The sequence below is a fragment of the Patiria miniata genome, unplaced genomic scaffold (assembly GCF_015706575.1).
Source record: "Patiria miniata isolate m_02_andy unplaced genomic scaffold, ASM1570657v1 HiC_scaffold_21, whole genome shotgun sequence".
Lineage (NCBI taxonomy): Eukaryota > Metazoa > Echinodermata > Asteroidea > Valvatida > Asterinidae > Patiria > Patiria miniata.
Window position 1 is genome coordinate 4,097,275 of NW_024037060.1, and position 24,976 is coordinate 4,122,250.

The following is a 24,976-nucleotide window of genomic DNA, read 5'->3' on the forward strand; positions in this document are numbered from 1 at the left end:
TCCTTAACATGCGTTTTTCTCTTATGTAATGAGAGCGTTATGTGGACTTTTTTGGAAAACAATATTTTGCCAACCACAGCTTCAAATTAGCAGTCCTTACAAAAATGATGCTCAAAGTTTACAAACAATAGAAAGGTCTAAATCTTTCTATTGTTTGTAAACATTGAGCGTCATTTTGTATGGGCTGCCGCAGGGGCATAAATTGAAGCCTCGGTTTGCATGACACCCTCATTACATAAAAAAGCCATGTTTAGAAAGTATTTTGCAGCAGTTGTTGTTGATTACTTTGTATTTTCAACAATCAAATAATATTTTTGTAATCATAAATAACTATTCTTCATTTTTGCAGTGTTGGGCATTCCATAGGCTGGCAACCCGTGGTTGGCAAAATGTGCCAACCACCCGTCTGTGATAGAAAGGTCTATACGTCGCGCGGCCTGGCAACCGCCAAGCTCGACATGCGCAGTGGGCCATATATAACAGTCGCCCGAGAAAATATCCCAGTCCGAGTCAGTCAACATGCAGATACCGAGCTAGGAACACGCGGTTTTCTCTCAGTGTTTTTCGCGCTCCATGCCTGGTAATTTGTGTGTTGGTTGAGGAGAAAGTACATGTACTTTGAAAGGGATCCCTCTTCATGAGTTCCACGGGTTGAAACTGGCCGGAAAGTACTCATTCGCCGATTCAACGACAGCTTGGGGAAAAAAGGGATCGTTCATCAGAATCTGGAACTGATAATTTTCAATACCTGTACCTGTCATGGATGGTTTATTATGGTGATTGTTGCATACATCTATTCATCTTAATCCACTCCATCTGTTTATTCCGTGGATTGCGGCTATTCATAGAATCGAACAATATCGATTGGGAAAAACATCGTACGTCGGTTTCTTCTTTGTGTTTCTAGATAGGTAAGTCAAAATTTGATAAGTCAATATGCACCTCTTTCACTATGTCTGAGTATACTTTCAGGAAATGGAAGAAAGTATAATTATGCATGTGTCCGTGATGGCATCTATATTTTGAAAGATTTAGTTTGTATTGAGATTCGTTGTGTTAATATTTCCCACTCCTTTCAATTGAACAAAGGAACCCATTGAATTGATCCCCCGTCAGTGCAAAGGGTCCCCCCAGCATGGGTTTACGTTTTATTGAAAACACCTGCACAATGATCGATACTTAAGCTTTTGAGGGTAAAAAGAGTCGACTCGATTGAAAATGATCGCGGCCGTCACTGCAGTAACAATTACAAATCTCGGCTAACCCCTTGCTTTTCATATTAAATTCGGGGCGGAAAACTTTGGGACCCACTTTTTCGGGAACATTTTGTTGGGCCCCCACAAAAGAATTGTGTCCTGGATTTGGCCTTGATATGGAGAGCAGACGACAAGGAATGAACTCCTCTATCGACAGCACTGCGGTTACACCGGCTCTACAGTAGTACGGGGCGACGACACCACTATATACATCAGCTGCCGCGTTGTCATCCAAAAGTTCCATTTTACCAAAGTGTCAAATTAACTTAAACACAAAATTGCCCGAAGTGGGATTTGAACCTGCGACCTCGGGAATACCTACCAATACCAGTAAATTGTTGGCGGTCCCCCAGTTTTTAGTCAGTGTCACTTGTTAATGATGCACAACACATGCTGATCACAAAAAAATCTCCTGACTAATTTTCAAATTTGGATGCTTTGTTATGTTTTTAAAAAAATACTGTATTCCGATTTCGGGCGGCTGCAGCCCTCTGGAAAAGGAATTCCATTTTGTGCACAAATATCCCGCCCTGCGAGAGCCGAATTATTGTCAGGCAGCCAATAATTCGTTTTTTTGTGTGAAGCAATAATTCACTAACTAGACGTTGGTGGATTTTTTTTGTCCAATATCTGATTCAAAAGTGAATAATTTTTATATTGCTATAGGAAAATAGCAATTGAAAAAGAAATGTTTATTTCGAGGTGAAACTCGAAAATAGCACAGGGAATCATCTTGAAAGGAGTGCTTAATAGTGTCGTATAAATCAAGTGTCAAAGTGGCCATTCGAATACGTCAATACTCCACTCAACGTGATTCGTCATTATCGACGATGTACAACTACAAGGACAGTGAAATATTAACTCCTGGCCAGAGTTTAACCTTCACTGCACTCTGTAGGCCGGTCATTGTATTAGCAATGGTCCAGAGAAGGGACTTTTATGTTTGATTTGTATCATCTTACAGATCAAACCGATCAAACAAAATCTGCCCATGTCCGATAAAAAAAGGGATCGAGATCGTCGCTCGAAACGACATACTGGCGACTCGGGGAGAAATGTTAGTAGCACTTGAGCGGATCCCTCGTTGGGTTCGGAGTACTATACCGTAGATAGTCCGAATAGTCCACGAAAGACACTGAAGTTAAGATCGCGTCGAAGAACCCCGTAAACTTAAATTGAATTGAAATTAATTGAATTGAATTGAATTGAATTACTTCATTGATCCATCCAGGAAATTACATTTGCTCAACGGTATAAAAGAATTAATACTTACACAATTTTACATTCAAATTATAGAATTTTAGATGTAATTAAAAACATATCAAAATATGTCACTGTCACTGTCAGTGATTCTTAAAAATGAAAACTAACAATTAAAATTTGAATTATTGAATGTGATGGCTCTGGGTATGAATGATCGTGATTTTGTCCCAGGTTTCGGGAGTCTCATCCTACCACGACTCGGAATGATTTGCCTGGCAGATATTTCATGTAATGGATGACTCTCATCATTCCAAACCGAACAATACCTAGTTTCCAAACGACAGTGATAGACCGAGTCTACCTCTTCCTGACACTCACCGATCACCCTTGCCGTCTGCTGCACTACCGCCCGACGAGCAGCATCCCCTCCCCATCCCACTAGACAGTTATTTCATACAGTAAATGAGATTGACTTACACAAAGTTGTTAAATTTGAAGAGTTCACCCTGAATAAAGTCAGCTTCTTAAGCAGTACAAATGGTACGAGTTGATTCAAGATGATGTAGTTAGTGTACGGACAAGTCAGCCCAGTAATTAAATGTATCGTGGCAATGTTTTCGTGTGCCCGGCAGAAGGGCATATAATTATGCGCGTGTTCCCTTATGCAACAGCGCTAAACACCAAAATGTTCCCAGCAAATGGGTATATGCAGAAAACTGCCTCTATTTTATTGAAATTTAAACATTTTCGTCAGAAATTAACAAAGGTTGTTCCAAAACTCATGATTGATACTTGTGACAAATTTCAAAATCGTACGATGTGTAATACGCGTGGGGTTTGCGTCAGAATGTTCATATGCCCGTCTGCCGGGCACCCGACGCGGTGAGATCTTTTCAGAGAACTGACGATCGTGTATTTTGCTCACTCCTGTAAATGTCATTAAATTGCTTCAGTGTTTAAAGGGGCACTATTTCCGATATTCCCGAAAATTTCATGTTTTGGATTGTTTACTTATCCTATTTCAAACATCTAGTTGGAGGAAACCAACCTAACGTCTTACCGTTCCCGAGAAAAGACGAAAAAAAACCCGGTTGTTTACATCGGACACAACGGAGCACGAATACGTTTTTCACTGTCGTTCCCTGTTTGTACGATATACACGTTTGTCTCGGGAACAGCGGTGACCAATTACCAATGCACACAATTTATTTTCTTCGACGCCCACCAAAGGTGAACGCTTTACGAATGAAATCACAACTAGAACCCAAACAGTTCGACTTTTTGGGGTCGCAAAAGTGGACCCCGAAATTCGTTCTCTAACGCATAATACAGTAATAACACAAAACGCCCAGTTTTTAAATGATAGTTGTGTGGATGTTTATATCCTACTTGTAAATGTTCTTTCCGATTAACATCATTTCGTTCAGAGCGCGTTTTGTAGCCCAAATTGGGCTATTCCAGGACCCAGTGTCCCTTTAACATAAGAAGACTATTCGTCGATTGTCCTCCATTACACACGCGTTAATCCAAATTACCTTCGACATCGTGTTTTGGGAAATTGCGACTTTGCTGAAGGTTTGAATTAGCCATTCAAACCCAAGCACTATTTATATTATATAGTCTATAGGCCTAGCCATGTCGTTTTACGGTGGTCTTGAAAAACAGCTGTATATTTGATTAACGGTCGGTTTAAGTGGAGGTTATGGATAGATGGGTTGCATTGCAGAAGCATGAATGAAGTGAATGTGAGTATCAGACTTCCAGGTCTACAATGTATGAATCTATATGCTCAGGCAACCTTCACTTGGCGCATTCACAAGCTGACAATAAATCTCAATAAATGTCCTGCAAGTCAAGCGAGGTGTGACTGTGAGCAGTGCGATAATATTACACTCGCTCATAAACCAGCGAGTTAAGCCTTTGCAGGGAAAATGCCTGGATTAAACTCTTTAGTTCAATCGGTATTAAAAGTGTAGAAGTAACGTCGTATATTGATGCTTCCTCGACAATAACCGCGGCCATTGGCCGCATGCCCTACCGTGTTGGCCGCAATGCTCCTTCAAAATACACACCGTTCGCGGCCAAGTTGGCCAACATGACCCTTTATTCACGACACATACGTACTAATTATTTATAATGGGTCCACTTGTTTTCCTGCTTTATATCAACGACTTGCTTTATATCAACGACTTATCCTTTCTTTCACTCAATTTGCTGACGACACAACTATTACTTACTCCGACCCCAATCCGGAATCTTCTCTTTAACGTCATGAATGCCGAACTCACCAATGTCTCTTCCTGGTTTAAAGCCAACAAACTTTCTGCTAATCACCGTAAAACTAAATTCATGTTCTTCAGCGATTCTTCTCATCAGCTTAACGGCACTTCTATTCTTCACATTGATAATCTTCCTATCACCCAAGTTCACTCCTGCACCTTTTAAGGCATTACTGGGCCTATTGACGAGAAGCTATCTCGGTCTGACCACATTATTTTCTTCCATCACCAAAAACCATTTCACGAAACACGGGTGTCATGTCTAAACAGTATCACATTGGCCTGCGATGCCAATGTGTGTAGGCACATTTAATTTGGTCACAATAATTGAAGAGTGCTTTAAAATGTCACATTTAATAAGACACGTACAACATCATTCAATCTTAATGTTTAACTGAACTGTGCGCTATAGACCTGTAGGCCTACCTTTTTTTCAGCGATACAGCGTCGAAATCGTAGTAATTAAGGGCAGTGACGAAAATTTACGCCTCTCCAGACTCATGCACATTCTTCTTCGGGTTCGAATCTGATAAAAGCCATTCGCTGATTTGAAACATGATTGGAGAGCAAACTACAATTAAAAAGACATGGTATTTTTTGTTTTGGTTCCTCGAGTGGATTTTCAAGACTGCAATACCCCAGGTGACACTAGGCGCGTACTGCTCGACACCCTGGGAACGAGGTTAGGTATAGCCTTTCTCAGACCCGCATATCTTCCAAAATATTTTCATATAATTGAAAATGGAGGATGCAGTTTAACTGAATGTGGTCCTTGAACCACGTACTCAAACCCAAAGCCCATGCTAGGGCAGGGGGCGTGCATGACGAACACAAACATGATCCAGAACGGTTAAAGGGAATATACATCATTTGCTTTTACTGTAATTTTCAGAAATGGATGGAATTGGGGGGTTGGAAATATATAGCAAATATAGTTACACTGAGTTTTTTGAGGTTTTGGGTTCAAAAATGCTATAAAAACCAAGAAAAACAATCATTTTCCTGTAGTCTGGTTCCCTGACTCCATATAAGAAGAAACAGAGCAGTTTACATACATTGGGGAATTGTAAGGTCAGGGAACCAGTCTAGCTGGCTCGTACCCGTTCATAGGTTTGTAATCGATTGCAAACAAGTGCGATGGTCAATTGGGGCCAGTATTTGAAAAAAAGCCAGTTTTTTTCCAACGCCGATCGGCCGATCAGCGTTGGAAATTGATACAAAAATACCACTTTTCTTGAAAATGACAGTATACCAGGTGCCATGATTTAACAGGATGCTTTACACTGTCATTCACTAACAGTCCAGCAAGGTATTTCAAAATGATTTGGTAGTTTTATTTTTTGATGTTTTCAAATGTTGTATTTTCCCTTTAAGCTCTGTAGCCACCAATGTGCACTCTTTTTTAGAAATATAATGAACTTGAAAAGAAACTATATGAATATATTCAAAAAGCACGGCTGCTGGTCCAACCGTGTCTTTTCTTTAAGAAATTGACATGCGATGTTTTGGTTTCCGCTCTTGGAGCCTCTAAACCCTTACCACAAAATTCAAAAACATGTTTACACGTAACAAAATCAGTGGGCGGCAGCCAGCAGCGCAGAGTCATATATACACGGTCAAATCATTGTGTACTCACCAAAACAAATTAAATTTGCTACCCACACACGTTTGTTTTCATATTTTTGAATTAAAAAAGGGAGAACAGAAAGGAAACGACTAGAGCATATTCTTTTTGTATTCACTGGACTCAAAATTCGAATGGAAGGATTCGGCTATGGTCACGGGCCCCACGGCTACAACCGACCCGCAAGCTTTTTGAAGCACTACAAAATTAGATCGAGCGTATTTACAGTACAAATAATAATCATTCAGCCAACTATAGAAGCCCTGATCACTGCAACTTCAGCTGTCGTTCAAGCTTCGTAATCCTCACAATCCATTATCCATGCACTAGGCAGCCTGCCCTCACACCGTGTTGAATTTGATTGGAGCTTTCAACTTAATACAAAAGCAAAACAATCGCGTGACATTTTGAAGTTAGACCTGTGGTCGTCCGGCGTGTATTTGTCCGAGACAAATGCATGTATATTTAAAACACTCTATAGGTCTTTGCGAGTATTGCTTATTGTTTTCACAAGTAAACGTTATCAATTTATATTACTGTAGTTTAGTTTGTACAACGAAACTGATTGAGATATTGCGTTCCATGTATTTAAATAAGGCCCGTGCTATTATGCTACAGGGTGTCTTAAAAGAAACCTCAAAACCTCCTTTTTTCACAGCTTTTAAAACAAGAAATCGCAAATATCTATACATATTTAGAGAGTGCCGACCATAAGCTTTTCACCAACGAAAAAATTATTTCAGTGGGGTAAATATTTAATGCGTTATGGCCAACTAGAATTAAGGGCTGATTTTTTTCCCAATCTGTCCACGGTCTCAATTGTCATTTGTTATGATGGCTTTGGGGTGAGGTAGTCTTGCTTTCTTTTAAGTGTTAATCTTTCTTTATTTATTTCGTTCATTTTACTTTCAATTTTTTACCACAATGGTAATTATCCTTTTGGAATAATGGTAGTCCTGAAAAGAACTGTTTGGTTAACTTCTTTGATGTTTACTGTGCTGCTCTGTCTCTGTCCTCTTTCTTTTCACAAATCCAAGTTTCGGTCCGTGTTTTATTGTGGCAGTCAGTCGCCGTGGACAAAATGAAAATGCGGTACTTGCTTTCAATTGGCCATAACTCAACAAGTATTCACCCGATCGGAACGATTTTTTTCGTTGTTGAAAAGCTAATGGACTATACTCTCTAAATAATTATGAATAGATATTTGCGATGTATTTTTTTTAAAAAGATGTGAACAAAGAGGACGCTTGTAGGGTTCGGGTTTTTTTTAGACACCCTGCAGGTGATTTTCGTTTCTCTTTATTTGATTCCTCGAGATGCAATCATTAGACTCCGACTGATTTTCCCGATGCGATCGTTTATCGTATTAGGTGGCTCTTTACGATCATTGTCTTAGTTTAAAAACTCGAGACCAGATCCTAATGTAGATGCATTGAGTTGCACATATTAAATGCAGTCAATATTAAAGTTTCAGTTTATGTTTATTAACAGATCCACCCAGTGGTAACGATTGCCCCAACTATTCGTTTGTATAGTGAAAAAGACACTTTCTTTTTTTTAATTTGAAATCCTTTTAAACCATAAATAACCCGAGCTATCCCGTAAAATCTACCATAATTTACTCGGCGTACAATTTCATGGCTGAGTGATTTAAGACTTTTTTTATAATTTCAATTTAAAAAAATAGCCATACTGCGATTATTGTAATTTTCTTGTAAACTATTAGTTGCAATAATAAAAAAGCACACTAGCTTGCCAGTATTAGTAGTAATTCGAGTGCCTCGAATAAAGGTTACGCGACTTGTTGCCGTGTATAGTCAATGCTCAGTTAATTACAACGTACGGTTAGTGTTTTGCAGTAATGTACTTTCGTGCACACATGGCCTTAAAGAGGTTGTGGAATGCTCGAAGACATTTCCGTCATTTTTCGGGTATATGTAGCCTAAGGTGTGATGAAATAAAAACGACTATTGTGTCTGTCATGAAATGAGTACAAATGGTACTTTTGAGAGCTGTTTTTCAGGTCCTGTTTCGACCCGAACGTGCAATTTGTGTAAAAGTCGTCGTTGGGGGCAGCAAACAAAACATAGTAAATCGTGACTCAATAAACAGGACTCCCGATGCAGCGTAGCATAAACGAGTCCTGTTTATTACGTCACGATTTACTATGTTTTGTTTGCTGCCCCCAACGACGACTTTTACACAAATTGCACGTTCGGGTCGAAACAGGACCTGAAAAACAGCTCTCAAAAGTACCTTTTGTACTCATTTCATGACAGACACAATAGTCGTTTTTATTTCATCACACCATAGGCTACATATACCCGAAAAATGACGGAAATGTCTTTGATCATTCCACAACCTCTTTAATCCAGTGTAGATTTCTCTTATTTGCAACTTCCCCAATTTGCAACGTTTGAATTCCCCCAAGGTGCCGTTATAAAGGTTGTGTTTTTCCTCGAGAAAATCCGAGCTTACAGCCTGCTTAAAATTCTGCAGACCAAGTTGCAAGAATCACAATTTATACGGCGCCCAGAAATCTCCAATGACATGCGAATGTATTCATTTCAATCATCGGCGGATTTCCAATCGACTGAAACAAGTAATTAATTTGTGCGATCCTCTCCTCAACGCCTTTTGTATATACCGTCCTTCCTTGCTTTCAAATCAATGTTTATCCATGAGGTTTTTGTTTTTAAATCAAATATCAGTAAGTCACAATACATTGTACTTCCACACGCTCTAAATCCATGATTCGGGTAGTTTAGACACGCACGATTTTGTAGTTACAAATTTCATCCTTTCCACTTTGCTGTTCTTTGCGACGATTTTTTTCCAGAGGAAATCCTTGGGAATAATTCTACATATACTTTGAAAAGGCAGCCTGTCCTGCTGAAGTAGGGCCGCCCCCGGAAAGCAGAAGCAGTTTACCTCTTCGTAAATACACACTTCTCGGTCATTCCCATGTATTTTAAGCAACACCTTACTTAAAAGGCCATATAAAGGTAACAGTTTTATTTGTTTTCCGATTTAATTGGAACTTTGAGCTTGAAGTTTTAATCACAAGTTTTTAAGACCTACACTCTTTGTAGAAAACTGCCTAAAGCATAAATATGTGCCAGTTATCATTGGCTTTAACGTAGCTGTCCCAATACCGCCTACTATAGCAATCATCATTGAATTCGCACATGAGTTTGCAAGATCACATCCAGTCCCTAGCGGCTGTGACAATACCGTTCGACAAAAATACAAACACAGTCACAGGAGAAAAAGAAGCAAATATCAATCCAGGAGAGTGCTCAGTTTTCAATTGTCGAGCGTGGCCAGTTCTTTCAATAATCCCCCAGATTGGGAAGACTCCGTTGTTATCTATTCAATATTCAGAAAGCAACTTGATTTTGAGAACCTGCCAAGATTTCATCCCCCCCCCCCGCTTTCCTGACGAAACGAAGTGGACTCTTTGAAAAACAAGCAGGTAATTTTGCTAACTTGGCAGAAATCCTGTTTAAAAATTGATACCGCCCGCGTAGGCTATTATTCGGTGACACTCGACTCCTAATTAATGATAACAGACAACGCGTGTAATTCATGGGGCGACTCAAGGAGCGGTCATAGCCGGGGAAAACATAAAAGCAATACAGGCCCTGTTTTGTAGTTCAGAAGCAGTTTGTACGGAGCATTCCTTGTGAAGTGAAGTCACTGTTCATACGAGCGTTGCACCTGACATGTGTTGATGTGCAAACCTCTGCAAGACCCAGAAGACTGTTGGGCTTGATTCGGCAGTCGATTGATTTGTTGAACCGAACGCAGGAAGACCGGACATTAATATAGAGAAATGTTTGTCACTTGCAGTCGCCTCCTATTCGTTAGGGAATTTCGCTGACCAAGGAAAAAAACTTTGGACGTGGATTGACGTGATTAAAAATCTTCCTGGCAAAAAGTTGTCGTCCCATTCGCCCTTGGAGACGCGGTGAATGGACAAAAATATCTCTTGCGATGGGATCGAGATGGTAATATTTTTGTGCGAATTCTTTCCACACATGTTATTCCAGTTAGATTCACCATTCAAAACTAAACAATCTGCATGGCAATAGTACATGGAGTGAGTCGTTATTATATTCCAAAACAACATTCACGCGTGGCAGCAAACTAACAAATTATGCTGTCATACATCGTCAGCTTTTCCATCTATCATTTATTGATCAACAGTGATTTTTTTTAAAGCAACATTTACCCTGCCATAAGGTAAAAAAAAAAGGAAAGTCCGTCACGAGCCAATATTATGACCCATCAGGCCGGCGTTTATCTGCCATCTGGGAGTACTCGTAAAAAAAAAAATTAAAAAAAATGTCTCACTGTAAACCTACGATGTTTATTACCAAATGAAATCTCCATTTGGCGTTTATTACAACTTAACCTACCACGCGTTGTAAATTGAATATCGTTGTTTTGTCAGCTTAAATCTTGCAATGTTGAAGTTGAGATTAACCTTTTGAAATACAACAGGCAGAAACCGACATTTTTGGCGTTCCCCAGTTTGTGCGAATTGAACACACAGTAGCGAGACTAACGTGCGGACTGTTTTGCTGTTTTGAGTTGCGAAGGATCGTGAGCACAGGTTCTGAAGGCTTTTCTAAATAACAGAGCTTTCAATTGCATCTTTACGCTTAATCCGAAATGTTAAAATGATGCTCGATTGGGGAAAAAAAACACCTGTCGTCATAATTGATAGCTCAAAACTCTGAAATGAGCAGAAGTTACACCTGTCAAAAATTATTTTACTCATCAGCGTAATTTGACTCCAAAACTGCACCTTTGAAGTTAATTGAGGCTTAGATTATGATTGATGTTAGGCTCAGATTCAATCATTCATAATTTAAAAAAGGCTTCCGTGTGATTCTGTTTCTCCTGTGTGGATGATTTTGTCAGTTAATTGATGGGGATCATTCGTGCAATTAAGGGGTTGCACTTAATTACAGTCCTTAAACACGGTATTTGCAACCCAAGTACGTGTGTTTTAATTTTTTTATGTAGTACATCAATATGTGGTACAAACATGGTGAGCTCTACAACTACAACGGAAAAACCGCCAAAATGTTTGATTTGATTTATAAAAGCATTGCAATCAATATGATGTCATTGTAATTATATATCATGACTATCCCAAGTTATCCTCGCTTTATCATGACTTGCTCGTGTTTTATTGTCGGCACTGCTGTTACCTAATATCATTACATTTCACTGAAAGCTCAAACGGCCATCTGGCCAGCAGCCATTATTCTGTGAAATGTACTCTGTTTGTTTTTTCAAAGACATAACATCACTCAGTTTATTGCCAGATGTTTGAACTCTACAAGCATCTACGCATGTTATCATGCGTGTTAATGTTTCTTTGTAGGGCCTAATGTTATTTCAAAATAAAATGTTCCTGTTTGAGTTTATCAGAATAGCAGTTTCTTTTATACTCTTTGTGTTGATTTGAATTCTACTTATATTTTGTAGTTCACGTAGTCGTTTTTATTTGTTTATAATACATTTTAATTGAAATTAATTTTGTTTAAAAATTGTAATTATTTGTACAGGGCCCTTATAGGAACATCACTTTTTAACTGATGAGGCCACCATGTTTGAAAATAAATAAGTCAGTAAAACAAACAAGTTGGTATTCTGATGATAAGTTTGGAAGCTCCGAGTAAATTCCCAAAGCGCACACTAGTATTAAGCCACGTTTCTTGACAATTATATCGAAGGCTCTAGGCATTATACAAGTAAATTGTTATAGCTTTCCTGATGTCCCATATCTGACGTCTCGTTCCCGTGACGTGCACGTTCGCGTTCACGCCACTCATATTTATATCAGGAACTCTGGTAGAAGAAGCAGAAAAACATGTCAATGGGGTGCATTTCATAGACCATGAAATTGAATTCAAAAATCGATTTCGACCGGTATAGAAATCATCCACGGTTTGGTTTTGCCCTATATAATTATACTGCAGAGCAATTCACTATGCAAGCTTTTCAAAATGCGCGATCAGGAAATGAAGTATTTCAGTTGAGGGAGCTGGAGGGACATGAACAGTCCACTCTGCCACTACTCACTCGGATTGGACGAAGGACCGATGGATGTAGGTCGAGGGACCATTACTTACCTGAACCACATACATGTCATACGATCTTTGATTCGTGGCTCGGCAGTTTTTGAATTGAAAGTCAACAGGAGACCCTTGGGCCCCATTTGAAACGCAACCATTTTTGGACATGCAGGCTTTCCGCGACCTTACACTGTTTTTCAGACATGCCATTTGAAAGAAAAGTTTGAGGAAAAGTTTGAACTAAAGGGATGTTAGTCTTCTTGAATTATGAAGCGACGGCTGGAGAATCTTCTTGTTGAAGTTTGTTGCCATAGGCCTCGATACTCACTTAACCTAAACGTTCACAGGGCGAAATCCGTTGATATTTTAGTTTAAATATGTACATCGCTTTTTTCATTCGTGATAAAATCAAAATGACATTCCCGTCAATCGTTTTTTTTAATATAAATTTCTAATAGTCTGGGAGATTTAATTATAAATTCGTTAATATTTTAGTTTTGTACATCCAAGAGCAAAAAAAAACCCTCAATATGGATGTGATGTGATAGATACATTTATTTCGATGCTGCATAAAGGACGATACATAATGTTATATATTTAAATTAACAATACATGAACATAGGTATATTTACAATAGTGAACATTAACTAAATGGCAGCATCTAGGTCCGGGGTGAAGCATCAGCTTTTGTTCCCCAGCCTATGGACAGACAGACAAGTGACAGACATACGTTATAATTTAGGTTCTATTAAACTTCCTGAATTCTTGTTTTTTGCACATAATGAAAAGTACCCCACTGTGGAAAACAAAATTCAGCGTTAATACTCACATCATGCACAATAAGAAAATATATAATCCGCATCCGCCGAAATATATCATTTCAAGTTTTATTACATTTTTTCCCCAAAGGGTATATGCTATAGTTCTAAACATTACTCTTTATGTAAGTTGTTTTCGTTCATTTAGGTACTTCTAAATATATCTATCAGCCAGAACAAAAATTTATTTCTGTCTTGACTGCCGCAAGGAACGACGGCTTAAAATTACACCTTTTCCGTGCGAGCAAGTGGCCGCGTCCGGGTACAAACGGTATAAATGATGAGCAGCGGCTCGCTGCAACCCATTTAGGCCGTGATTTAAGTGCAATCTCAGGGAGGAAGTTGGGGACTTTCGCGCTAGTCGGCCCCTGGGGGACTGGAAGACGACACTGGTTTATGCAAATCAGACGCTCACCCAAAAAAAATCCGTCTTTTTTTCCTCTTCTCCTGGAGAGGAAGAGACTTAGCTCACCGCTTCGAAGCTCTTGGAAGCTTGCCTGGACCCAGCTTGACTTTTCTGCTGCTTCCTAAAGTCCGAGCAATGTCTTGTAATACGGCCTATACTATACACCTTAATTATACCTTCTTTTTTTCAGTTTAAATTACATTTCGTGCTTAATTTGATATTAAACACAATATTGGATGACACAAGCCGCAGGCTCATTATTTAACTCTCGAAGAAGTGAGCCAATACATACATTTATGATAAACAAGAATGAGGTATCAGTGTACACTTGGAATTTTATCTCGGCCTCCCAATTCATTATCTCTGAATTAAGAAAGAAGACATTAAACATTTAGAAACTGGATATACAGTGAATAGTGCATGTTTTGATTTCAAGGACCAAGCTGAAATTAAATCAGTATAATCTTTAAGATATCAAAAAGGCATACAGAGAATATTTCAAAGCTAATTTCGTTTTAAAACAAAATTTGCAGATATTGAAATTATATATTAACATCTGTTGGAAATCCATACTATGTCATACTGGACTAGATAACTAAAACCGAATCAACACATAAAATAGGCCTACATCATCGGACAAAGATAAGTTTTCAGTTAAAGATCTTTGAAAGATCTCTCAGAGACCGTGATTCATAAAGCCGTTTGGGTATTTTAAAAACTGAGCGGATGTTCAGATTAAAATACTGGAAGCATTAAAGCCTATACCCTCCCGCTAATAATTATTATGTTAACTTTAGGAAATGTGATGACCCATTCTTTCCGCCAAAAAAAGTTATTTGAATCCGTCGGTATAAATTCAATAAGGTTTGAGCAGTAAAATTCTTGGCAGGTCGGTGACCAAAAGGACCAGGTCAAGGGTAATAAACATATAGTGTGTACTAAAAAGTGAAAGCCAATACGATTCTTACCAAGTCACGACGTAACACGTGTCCTGTTGACATGGGAGTCAAGCTAGCCACGCGGAGTGATATCAGATATAGTGATATCTAACACTTGGTATCTGTGATGATGCTATCGCGCGCCAGGTTCAATGTGCACTTCATCTATAGTCACTGCACTTTATTCATTGACCATAAATTATATTGCTATCGCATGTATTCTGCGCTGAATCTATCTTCTCCTTGTAATTAATGTTTTTATGTTTTCTTTACGTATTTGTCATTGTTGTTTCCAGTGTTATTGGTTTGCATGCATTGGTAAATTAATGAAATTCCCACATCATGCCGTAGAACTGCTGAGTGTTTCGAAATATTTAATGAATTTCTGAACATCAGATGGGTTCATCGAGACGCGTAAAATCCGACTTTACTCGTACATTGTTTTCAGGTTTCGTTTATTTCTTAAATTTAACAGTCGTATAAAAATTAATGATAGGCCTGCACTATGTTATGTTCGTGTGGGTCCGTCGAAATGGAGATTTATAGATGATTCTACAAATGGCTGGTTCAAGTTCAAGCAAGTGATCATGGTGTAAATGTCCTTGGGCAAGACACTTTGTCATTATATGAGTAAATAGAAACTTAACAGGTTCCGGCGTATTTTGGGCTGAATTACCTTAAAAATGAACCAGCTGACACGAGATACATTCAGTACGTCCCCTGCCTTTGTGGATGACGCATGGGAAGAGGCCAATGCGCATGTAAAACTCTGATAAATGTGTTCACGTTTTAGGGCTTTAAAACGTCGTCAAATTTTCGTTTCAAGAATTGTCTATCGAGTGCTCAGCTATATCTGCTAATTTCAGCCTCACAGTAGTACCAGTCGAGCGAAGTTGATTGACCGATTGGTTTATCATTTGTTCTTGCAGATTTTCTGCAGTGATGGATAACACCACGATAGAGACGCTGATCAGTATAAACAATGATGATGAAGAAGGCGACTGCAACGCGTTTCTTAGCGGCATCAATCAAAGTGTACTGGAGGCGTATTGCAGTATGCGAGCATACGAAATGCTAGGGTCACCCCTGAACATCTTCATGTACATCGTCGTCTTGACTGGCGTGGTAGGCAACGTGGCTCTTCTGACTGTCATCCTCAAGAACAGGCCCCTGAGGACCACACCCAACATGCTAGTCATCAATGTTACGTTGGGAGACCTGATGTACCTTATAGTGGTCGTGCCTACCAGACTCGAGTATCAAGTGGCGTTCTGTTTCCCCGACAGTGAGCCGCTATGCAAGTTTGCAAGCGCTTGGCAGGTACTGGCGCAGGGCGTGTGTATCTTCTCGATCATGGCTGTCTCCTGCGAGCGTTACGGAGCTATCACCCAGCATCTAGGCCGCAGCTTGTTCAGAGGCTCTGCTAGGAAAACCGGCTTCTTGATTGGGCTAGTCTGGCTGGCTTCTCTGGTCATAGCTGTCCCAGTTTACGCAACGGCTTCCTTGCACGGAGGCTTCATATGCACGTACCTGCCACATTTCACGCCAGTGGCCAAGGGCTACGTCACCGTGCTTTTGGTCTGTCATTATATCGTGCCCTTGCTGGTCATCACGATTCTCTATTCACGAATGGCCCACACGCTGATCCGAAGTGCGGATAGTTTCCGAGGTGAGAATCAGCCCGGAGCTAAGCAGTTCCGCGCCAGGAGACGGCTGGCCATCATCGTTCTCGTCATCGCTGTTTTCTTTGGTGTCTTTTGGATGCCCTGCTACATCTACAACATGTACTATCAGTTCGCCGTATCATGCGACACTATAAGTGACAAAGACCATATATACGAAGAGCTGCGTTTCTTCGCCGCTTTGATCAACTCATGCTTCAACCCATGGATCGTGTTCATCATGAGCTCCACCCATCAGAGAATGCTGATGCGATGTATCTGCTACCGGGAGCCAGGCTCTAGGACCACAGAGCGGCGTACCAACATGACTACACTCCGCTCCAATAGCTTCATGAACAGTACCAAGACAAACTACACAGAAATAACCTCAAGTATGTGAAATGCAAACCAGCATCTGGTTGGGTTTGGGTTAGCACAGGCAAATACTGAACCCACGGTCTAGAATTGTTTCTGTCTTTCATTTGGGGTCTCAATTCGGTCTTTGCACGAAATCGTTGGAACAAAAGCGAGGTTGTAAAACAAGGACCTATTGGCGTCGTTATCATGTGAAGCTGATAAGTTATTACACATTAAGAACCCAAACAGGTGACTCAAGCGTATCTGTTGCCTCGCTTTTAACCCAACCATGCAAGAAGCCTCCCATGATGCATTTCAACACCCATAAGCGTGAACATTTACAAATCTATGCTTAAAACAAATGAATGTCCGTGCATGTGTATGATAAATTTGAAATACGGGGAAAAAATTATAAGTTGAACAAACATTCAGCATGCACAGATGATAATACGCGAGGTGGTTTTGTGCATAAATTTGCTGGGTTTTTGTTCTTCTCTCGTTTGTTGCGATCGTTAGTGGTTCACCTTACTTAAAACTTATCAACGTAACATCAGTTCTTTAATCTTGTAATGGTTAATGTACTATAAATATTTAATTGGTAATATAAAGAATAGGCCTAACGGTGTATACCGACACCCATTTGTAGAAATCGCCCGTTTTAAGCGCGAACTCTGGCACAGTAGATGTTTAAATTTCAAATATTCTTCTTCTTATTATTATTATTATCATTCATTCGGCATTAAAACACACACATTAATATACATCTTGGTACAATACAATTATAACCGACAAAAGCCAGCGGCAAATACCAGGAATTGAAAAAAGCTAACTTAATACATGTGGCCATATATTAATTCCAATACCAGTGGCTACAAAACAAATAAAATTATACAATACATTTTAAAAGAAATTACATAGAAACAGATTTATTAAAATGAAGTGTTCGGGGATTGGGTAACTTTTTTGGCAATCGTGTACGACAGACTGCTAAACCGATCTAAGGGGGTCATGTGCAATTAGTTTTGTTATGACCAGAGTATTTTGCGGAGTAATAGTTTGGTCATTACACTTTTGGTTTAGAAGCTTAAACGTGAATAACTAAAAACTCTTGAGCAATTTGCTCGATTTCTGTTTGCGCCAAACCATGAGCATATTTCTCATTTGATAATTGGCTCAAAACCGAGACGTGGCCAAGCGGAAAGACTGGGCGGTATCGAGATTGTCAAAATGTACGGTATTGCTGTTATTTTGCGCATCGGAATCGTCGGAATGCATTAAAGTACTATAGGCCTAACAGCAAGTGATGTGGTATGTAATTTTACGGAATACAAGATGCTAGTAGTTAGCCTAATTGTAGAGAATTGAGAGACGCTAGTCTTTGGGATGGCGGCTTGTCTATTTTTACCGATTACTTAACGCCTCAAACATGACGAAAGACATGCGACATGTCCAGGCCGGGTGCAACAAGCCACTGGCAAAATTTATCACTCCCGGGCGTACTGTTCATTTCAAATTGAGACATCGGCATCCTCAAATAATTATTCTTCCGAAGTATCGTCTTTTTCATATGTACTAATTTCCGATGGACGATGCTTAACTTCTGGTCTTTTCAAAGCAAAGTGCGCGACATGGAGAGCGGGAGAGATGAAGTCTGAGCAAGTACATGTTATCTCGACCGATATATGAGTTCGGGCTTTATCAGTCAATTAACGTTGAGATCGACGGGACGGTGATCTTCCATGATTAATGATTGGTCGTGCACAGTCTCGTATAGAGAAATCAGCAAATCAATGAGCTCGATATATCCCCGCCGCCATGCGGATTCGGAAAGTTCTTGAGAGAAAGAGGGGTACGGAGATGAGTGTGGATCAAGGTATCACTAGGCCATGAATAACTGAATCTTAACCAGTTATTGGATAGCTGGACGAACCTGCGGGGTTTGTGTCGAATTCATTACCAACAATAAAGAATACAAGTCATGCTTGCTAATTTTGTTCTTTGCGATCTTACATTTTCAGTCCATGGTAGTCAAAGCAGTAAACTCGAACTACTGTATGACAAACCCTTTGCCTCTTTTCCTCTCAAAACTTCCCGATATCCAACAAAGCTTTTGACAAAAAATGACCGAAAATGATAGGTCGTGCAAGCTTTGTTTATACTCGACCCTTGTCGCCGTCTTGTGGCAATAATTGTTTATAGTAAGGCAGATTTGTGAAAAAAATGGGCCTTTTTAAGTACAACCATGAATTTTGGCACAGTTCAGGACTATGGTCTGAGTATAATGTTTTGAGAAGTAGAGCCACTCTAAAAACGTCCTCAGTCGTTCGTGGCGGCCATTTTGAAAAATGGCCGCCAAATACCACATTTGGAACCAGGAACCTACCATTGCAATGCACTTTAGGGAAAGCTAAAGGGTAGAAAAGAATCTCACTGTCATCCAGATATGTTTATTGAGGAATCGGGGGCAGTCTAATTGTAACAATAGCCTTTATTGCGAAATTGGCGGGAAACATGGCTGCCATTTTCAAAATGGCCACAAAATTCAACATTCGGCACAATGGACCTGTTATTGTGCTGCAATTTTCACAAGAGTAGAGGCGCAAGTAAATATTAATACCGCCTAATTATGTTTATTGAGGGATCAGGAAGTCTTTCCTTGCAAAAACAGTGTTTGTATCATATTGCGGAATTGGAAGGAAATATGGCGGCCATTTTTAAAGGTTTCATAATTTGTAAATCTTATCTGAGGATATTGCGCCGCGTCATTACAGTGTCGGTTATCGAACACAACTGACGTGCATGAAACGTCATTGAATTGACCTGTCCACTGAAACACACCATTTACTGACAATTTCAATTTCGATCTCGGAACACCTGTGGACTATAGACTCGCCCACGTGGTTGAGGGATAAGCTTGCGTGAAAAAAACAGAGTGGGCTGAGCATCAAGTTCAGCGTCTTACAAAACCAACCGCATGTTGGGTGATGGATTGTGGGGGATGTTTGTGTGCCTATAGACTGCATTATGCAGCACGGATTACATCTTTGGACCAAACTCGTACGGACTGCGAATGAAGGAAAATCCTGACGAAATCATACGGGAGTATGTGCATTTCACATTCAAGTAATTTCGTCACGGCGAAGCAAACTGATCACGGAAAATAGGAACATCTAATTTGTATTGATACCTAAAGCTGACACATGCTATTACGGCTATTTCCTATTTTATCGCCTAAAGGAGCAAAAAAGAAAGTTAGCAAAATTCCAAACTCTTCGATCACTATGTACTTACACGTCTACGGTAGCCTGTTCATGACACCCTATAAGGAATAATTGTCCCTGCGACTGGAACTCATCCGGCTAATGAACACAAGCATTTACTGCCTAACAACGATGTATAATCCCAGATAGTTTCTAAAGCCCAGAATTGCACCCATCTAATTATTGGAATATTCACGAGTATTCGTTTTGTCCACAATCGGAAAACAGTCAACAGGTTAACGCCATTGTACGGTACGCCTGTCTAAAGGTGAGACGGGGCTGGTAGCTTTTACGCATACGAATACCCATGGACACATTTCTAGTGAGAGCAAGTACATTATTAATGGTGTCAGTAATATGAAAAAAAGTAAGTTCCTGAAAAGGTGATTATCGCGGATAATGAAAGATGGAGGTTGAAAGATTGTAAACCTAACCCGCACAAAGTCCAAACGGAGGCATTTCAACTATACACTCTAAAAAGTCCCGGGACAGATTTGACCCGGAAAAGGGTTATGTGGGGCCTGACCCTTTTCAGGGACAAAAATTACCCTTTTCCAGGTCAAAAATGACACTTTGACCCGGAAGACGAGTCACACAGTGTAATTTTGACCCAGAAAAGAGTCATTTTTGACCCGAAAAAGGGTCGGGCCCCACAAGACCCTTTTCCTGGTCAATTCTGACCCGGGACTTTTAAGAGTGTAGAATCAGAGTTGATATTCAAGACACAAACGCTAAAAGATCGGACTAATTTATTGCAATTTTAAGAGAAGAAAAACGAAAATGTGTTTCTGTTTCATACAATCTCCTCGGTGTTTGGACCTGTTCGGTTTTCAAAAAGCCTTTTCCCCCTCATTTGCTGAAGCGAGTATAGGGAGAGAACGGATTGATATATCACATTACATATCAAGTACGCCTTATTAGGTGGCGTATATCAAACAACCATTCTCGATCTCCTTTAAATTTGCAGGAGAAAATTCCAACCGCAGACTTCCTTAACGATTCCATAATGTGATCATTAATTTTGTGGTCATTAGTTGGGCGACGTTGTGGACATTTCTAAATCTGTGCCAACCTCGATCATTATCTGTGTGACACAGACACTCTTCTTACGATGTAATGCGTGATTGATTGTGCGTGGTGTAACGTTCCAAGCGAGTTAGCCAGCTCTCTATGTACATTTTGTCACTGCATTCTATATGGCCTGTGCGTGTTATTACATTGGTACAGCTATTGACACACATACATTTATCTTTTTTTTTTGCCCTGCAGTTTTAATCCGTCTTGACTCGTCAAATTTGACAAGATCGTTTTTCCTGATACGCTTCTACAGTTTGTCTTTATCTTCGAGGCATTCTGGCAACACACAGTCGCACTCAATATTCGTTTTATATGTGTTGTTTTTGTTTCTACTGATGCCTCCCTGAGGTGTAATTCACATGACGTATGTCAACACTGCTTCACTGGTTATCCCGTTCTATTAATAGGCATTCAATGGTTTCCTTGAAGTCATTTTACCAGCGTGGTTGACTCATCCAGACATGATGCAAAACTAAAACACAGTCATCCTTATAGTTATAATAATAACTCACAAGCCATCTCGAAAATATCCCCCAAGCCCCTCCTAAAAACCACCGACAACAACAACAACAACAACAGGCAAATGAAGCGATGAGTACTGAAGATTGGCAAACCAATCAACACGGCCAAATAATCAAGAACATTTATCGTTGTACTTTTAATAATAATTCGCCAGCTACTTGGAATTAATATTTTTTAAAGATCCACAAAATTAACTCGAAAAAAATGAAGCAAACTCAATGGAGAGAATGGGCGAACCAACTCAAACGACTATATATCAACAGTGGAAATTAAAGTAGAGGACAAACAATACGCGAACGAGCCACCAAGAAACTAATGTCTTATTTGTACAAACGCTGACAGTCTTGCAGAGAATATTTTGGCGAATGAACAGTTTAAATCGTCTATCCTCTCATCTGTTCAAGTGAACTTCGGGAAAACAAAAACACTGCGGAGTTATTTGCAAGCATTTCAACAAGAACACACAATCATTTCCCGTAGTTTGACGTTGAAGAGCGCAATTTGTGACGATGGCAGTAACTCTCTCCTGACTCTCTTCTGTCCCGGGCGATCTCAGGCGAGCGTGGAGCGGAAATGCATTGTTGGTTGGCCGGTAACTGCCTCAGTTTATCGGTACGTCTCCTCGGTACTTGGAACGCTCTTTTGCCCCGGAGCACCTCACAAATGTCAGTTAGAGCAAACGCAAGGAGCTGACTAGCGGCAAGGCAAGCGAAGATAGCGAAGAAACAAAGTGTGCTGCTTTGGTATATTAAAAGATGTGTGTCGCGATTACAGCGAAAATATTCAGTCAAATTAATGTCATTTTGATTCGGCACTTGATGAAGTCGATGCGTGTCAGGATTATGTTGGAGAAAATGACAGTGCAGTTTAATATTGGCTTATGCGGTTCGAAAATGGCGAATCATCATGAAAACAATGCCATCAGTTATTGACTAAGCAGATTTTGTCACACACTTGTATCTTATCTCCTGGCAAAAGCCCACAATACCAAATTTGGTGTAAGCCTCCGGGAAAATCCTTTAACAGCACATTATGAGATGCTTTGCGAGTGTTTTCTTAATATCAACGGACTCGAGATTTCTTAACTAAAGAGAGTGACGTCTTAAGAAGTGCTGCTGGTCTGTCTGAACTTACCTTCCGGTTAAAACTAAGTTGAGACAACCTCCACATCCGTCATAGCTTTCACTAGTCAGTCTGGTTGCCGAGGGCGCACGTTGCCACTCTATTGATAGCTTTACAGGTTTGCCTCTGGGCGTGTCTCAACGCAAGGGGCTGGAGCAGCTGCAACTGGCGCACCCCTTCCGTTTTTCTCGACCCACTATGGGGAAAGAGTAACCCATGTGCGTGTAAGAGGACACTCAGAACGCAGGAAGGCGGTCTTCGAAATAAAAAAAAAGATCGAGGGAGAAGAAAAACAGACACAAGTGCAAGAGGGAAAACCGGATCGTATTACATAAACTGTCTCGGGATACAGTTGTCTTTACACATCAAGGGTTAAACTCGTTCGTAACAGTTCCTCCCTTGAGGGATAGAAGTTTTTCATTTCCGCAGTTTTGTTGGCCCGCCAGGTGTAGGGTCATTCGTGTGCGAGAAGGCCGCCTTTTCTCATTTCTTTTGAATCACATCGTCCTTCTAAAGGTTTCGCCAAATACTTTCGGCAATTCAGTTGGGAACGTTGCTGTACATTTATTAACTTCGATCGCGCTTCGAGCAAGAGCGGCCTTTCATTACCAAAATCAACGTTAGAACTATATGCAGTGTCTCGGTCAGGTGAAAATATATCTTCACCAGAGCATGCGTCGCGGTAGTAAACTTATATCAATTGAAAACTCAAACGACGTCTGAGAAATAATTTACTCATTTTGCTTTTTGACACAATCGTCTTGAAACAGGCATTCAATGATTAACTTTCAGATTCTACAAAGAAATTTCAGCCAAATTTGCGCAAACAAACTGTATACACTAAGACTGAATGCTGTAAGCAGTTTTATATATCTTCTGTTCTTGTAATAATCGTTCTATGATCAAACAAGGGAGGATATGCATCTTTTATCACATCACGTCCTTCAACTCTAGTTATATTCAGCACCTGCTACTCACAATATTTATCGCCCGTTGCATGATTGTCCTGGGACGTGTTTCAGGTTCAAATAAGTTTTTTTTTAAAGATCATCCATATATAATGAACTCTTGCAAGTGCTGCTCTTGCAATATGGTTGATTAAAAATACGAATTTCATATTTTTTCTGATTTGCAGACGAAAAGCTGATCGAGGGATAAACTGTACTAAAAAAAAATACTTTGGTCGTACATTTTCAGTCCGGTGCACAGACAATTAGTGGGCACCGTGTATAGACTTCGCGGGCTTATTAGTTATTTTGGACGGCTAACTATAAGACTTGGCAATGACGTCATTAGTGCGTCAGAGAGTCCTATCTCTTGATCCGTAATGATCCGTTATGATTGGCTTCTTTCAAATCCTTCCGTAAAGTTCGCAAACGGGAAATATGGTGTTTTGTTTTTACTGCTGAAACACTCTGTATATATGTTTAAGAAAATGCATTTAGGGATTGTGCCACAGTTGTACATGGGTTGTAGGATAAAATAAGTATGTACTATTTAATAATGAAACAAGTGTAGAACAAATTCTCATTAATTGGTGGGTAATTTCAAGCAAAATAGAAGTGTGTTTTTATTATTGTATCTTATTGTGCAATTGCAAAAATCGGTATTCTATTTTGCAATAATGGAATAATTTTCAGAAAATGAATATTATTTTGAGCTTAATGCCATGAGAACAATACGAAAGGATATTTTGATTCCACCCTTTCCCCATTATTTTCCTTTCTTTGCAGATAATTTCCCCCTCATTGCAAGAGTTCCTAAGCCAAATAAATATAATAAGGTCGGTATGTAAAAAAAATGCAATTTATTTGTATTTAACTATCAGTCTGGTAATGGTATGGGCTGTAATGAGAACCACTAATTGTCCGTTAATGTACTAATGGTGATACAGGGCGAGTAAAAAAAACAACGAAACCCAAATGTCGGGACCATTGTTTTAGTGAAGTTCTGCATGTAGCACTTTTAAGATCTAGGATATAAAAGCTCAATTCATAAGCTTTCCTTTAGTACAAGAATCATTCAAATCATTTATCTACTTTTCAAGTTACGGAGTTTTAAACACAACCAACGTTTTAAAGTTCTGTCCACGGATCACAAAAAAGGGTGTGCGTTCTTCCAGCAAAACGAAAACAATTCACACACATCCTTATGTGATTTGTTTTCGTTTTGCTGAAAGCCCACTGAACTGTTTTGTGATCCGTGGACAGAACCATGAAAACGGTGGTTGTGTTTAAAATTCCGTGACTTGAAAAGTACATGAGTAATTTGAAAGATTCTTACACCAAAAGAAAGCTTATGAATTGGGCTTTTATATCTTGGATTTTGAAGGTGCTACATGTAAAACTTCACTAAAACAAT

At 39.7% G+C, this 24,976-nt stretch overlaps 1 protein-coding gene across 2 annotated transcripts; it reads left to right on the forward strand.

Moving 5' to 3' along the window:
- Nucleotides 1-505: 505 nt before the first annotated feature.
- On the forward strand, nucleotides 506-24,550 carry LOC119729895 (bombesin receptor subtype-3-like). 2 transcript variants are annotated; one of them, XM_038202692.1, is made up of 3 exons: nucleotides 506-911; nucleotides 15,546-16,669; nucleotides 24,349-24,550. In XM_038202692.1, exons 2-3 carry the CDS (start codon nucleotides 15,559-15,561, stop codon nucleotides 24,408-24,410), a joined length of 1,173 nt encoding a protein of 390 aa, XP_038058620.1. In that variant the 5' UTR covers nucleotides 506-911; nucleotides 15,546-15,558; the 3' UTR covers nucleotides 24,411-24,550. The 2 variants fall into 2 exon arrangements, with proteins under 2 accessions (XP_038058620.1, XP_038058621.1); XM_038202693.1 differs by lacking the exon at nucleotides 24,349-24,550 and having other exon boundaries at nucleotides 15,546-18,217.
- Nucleotides 24,551-24,976: the final 426 nt, after the last annotated feature.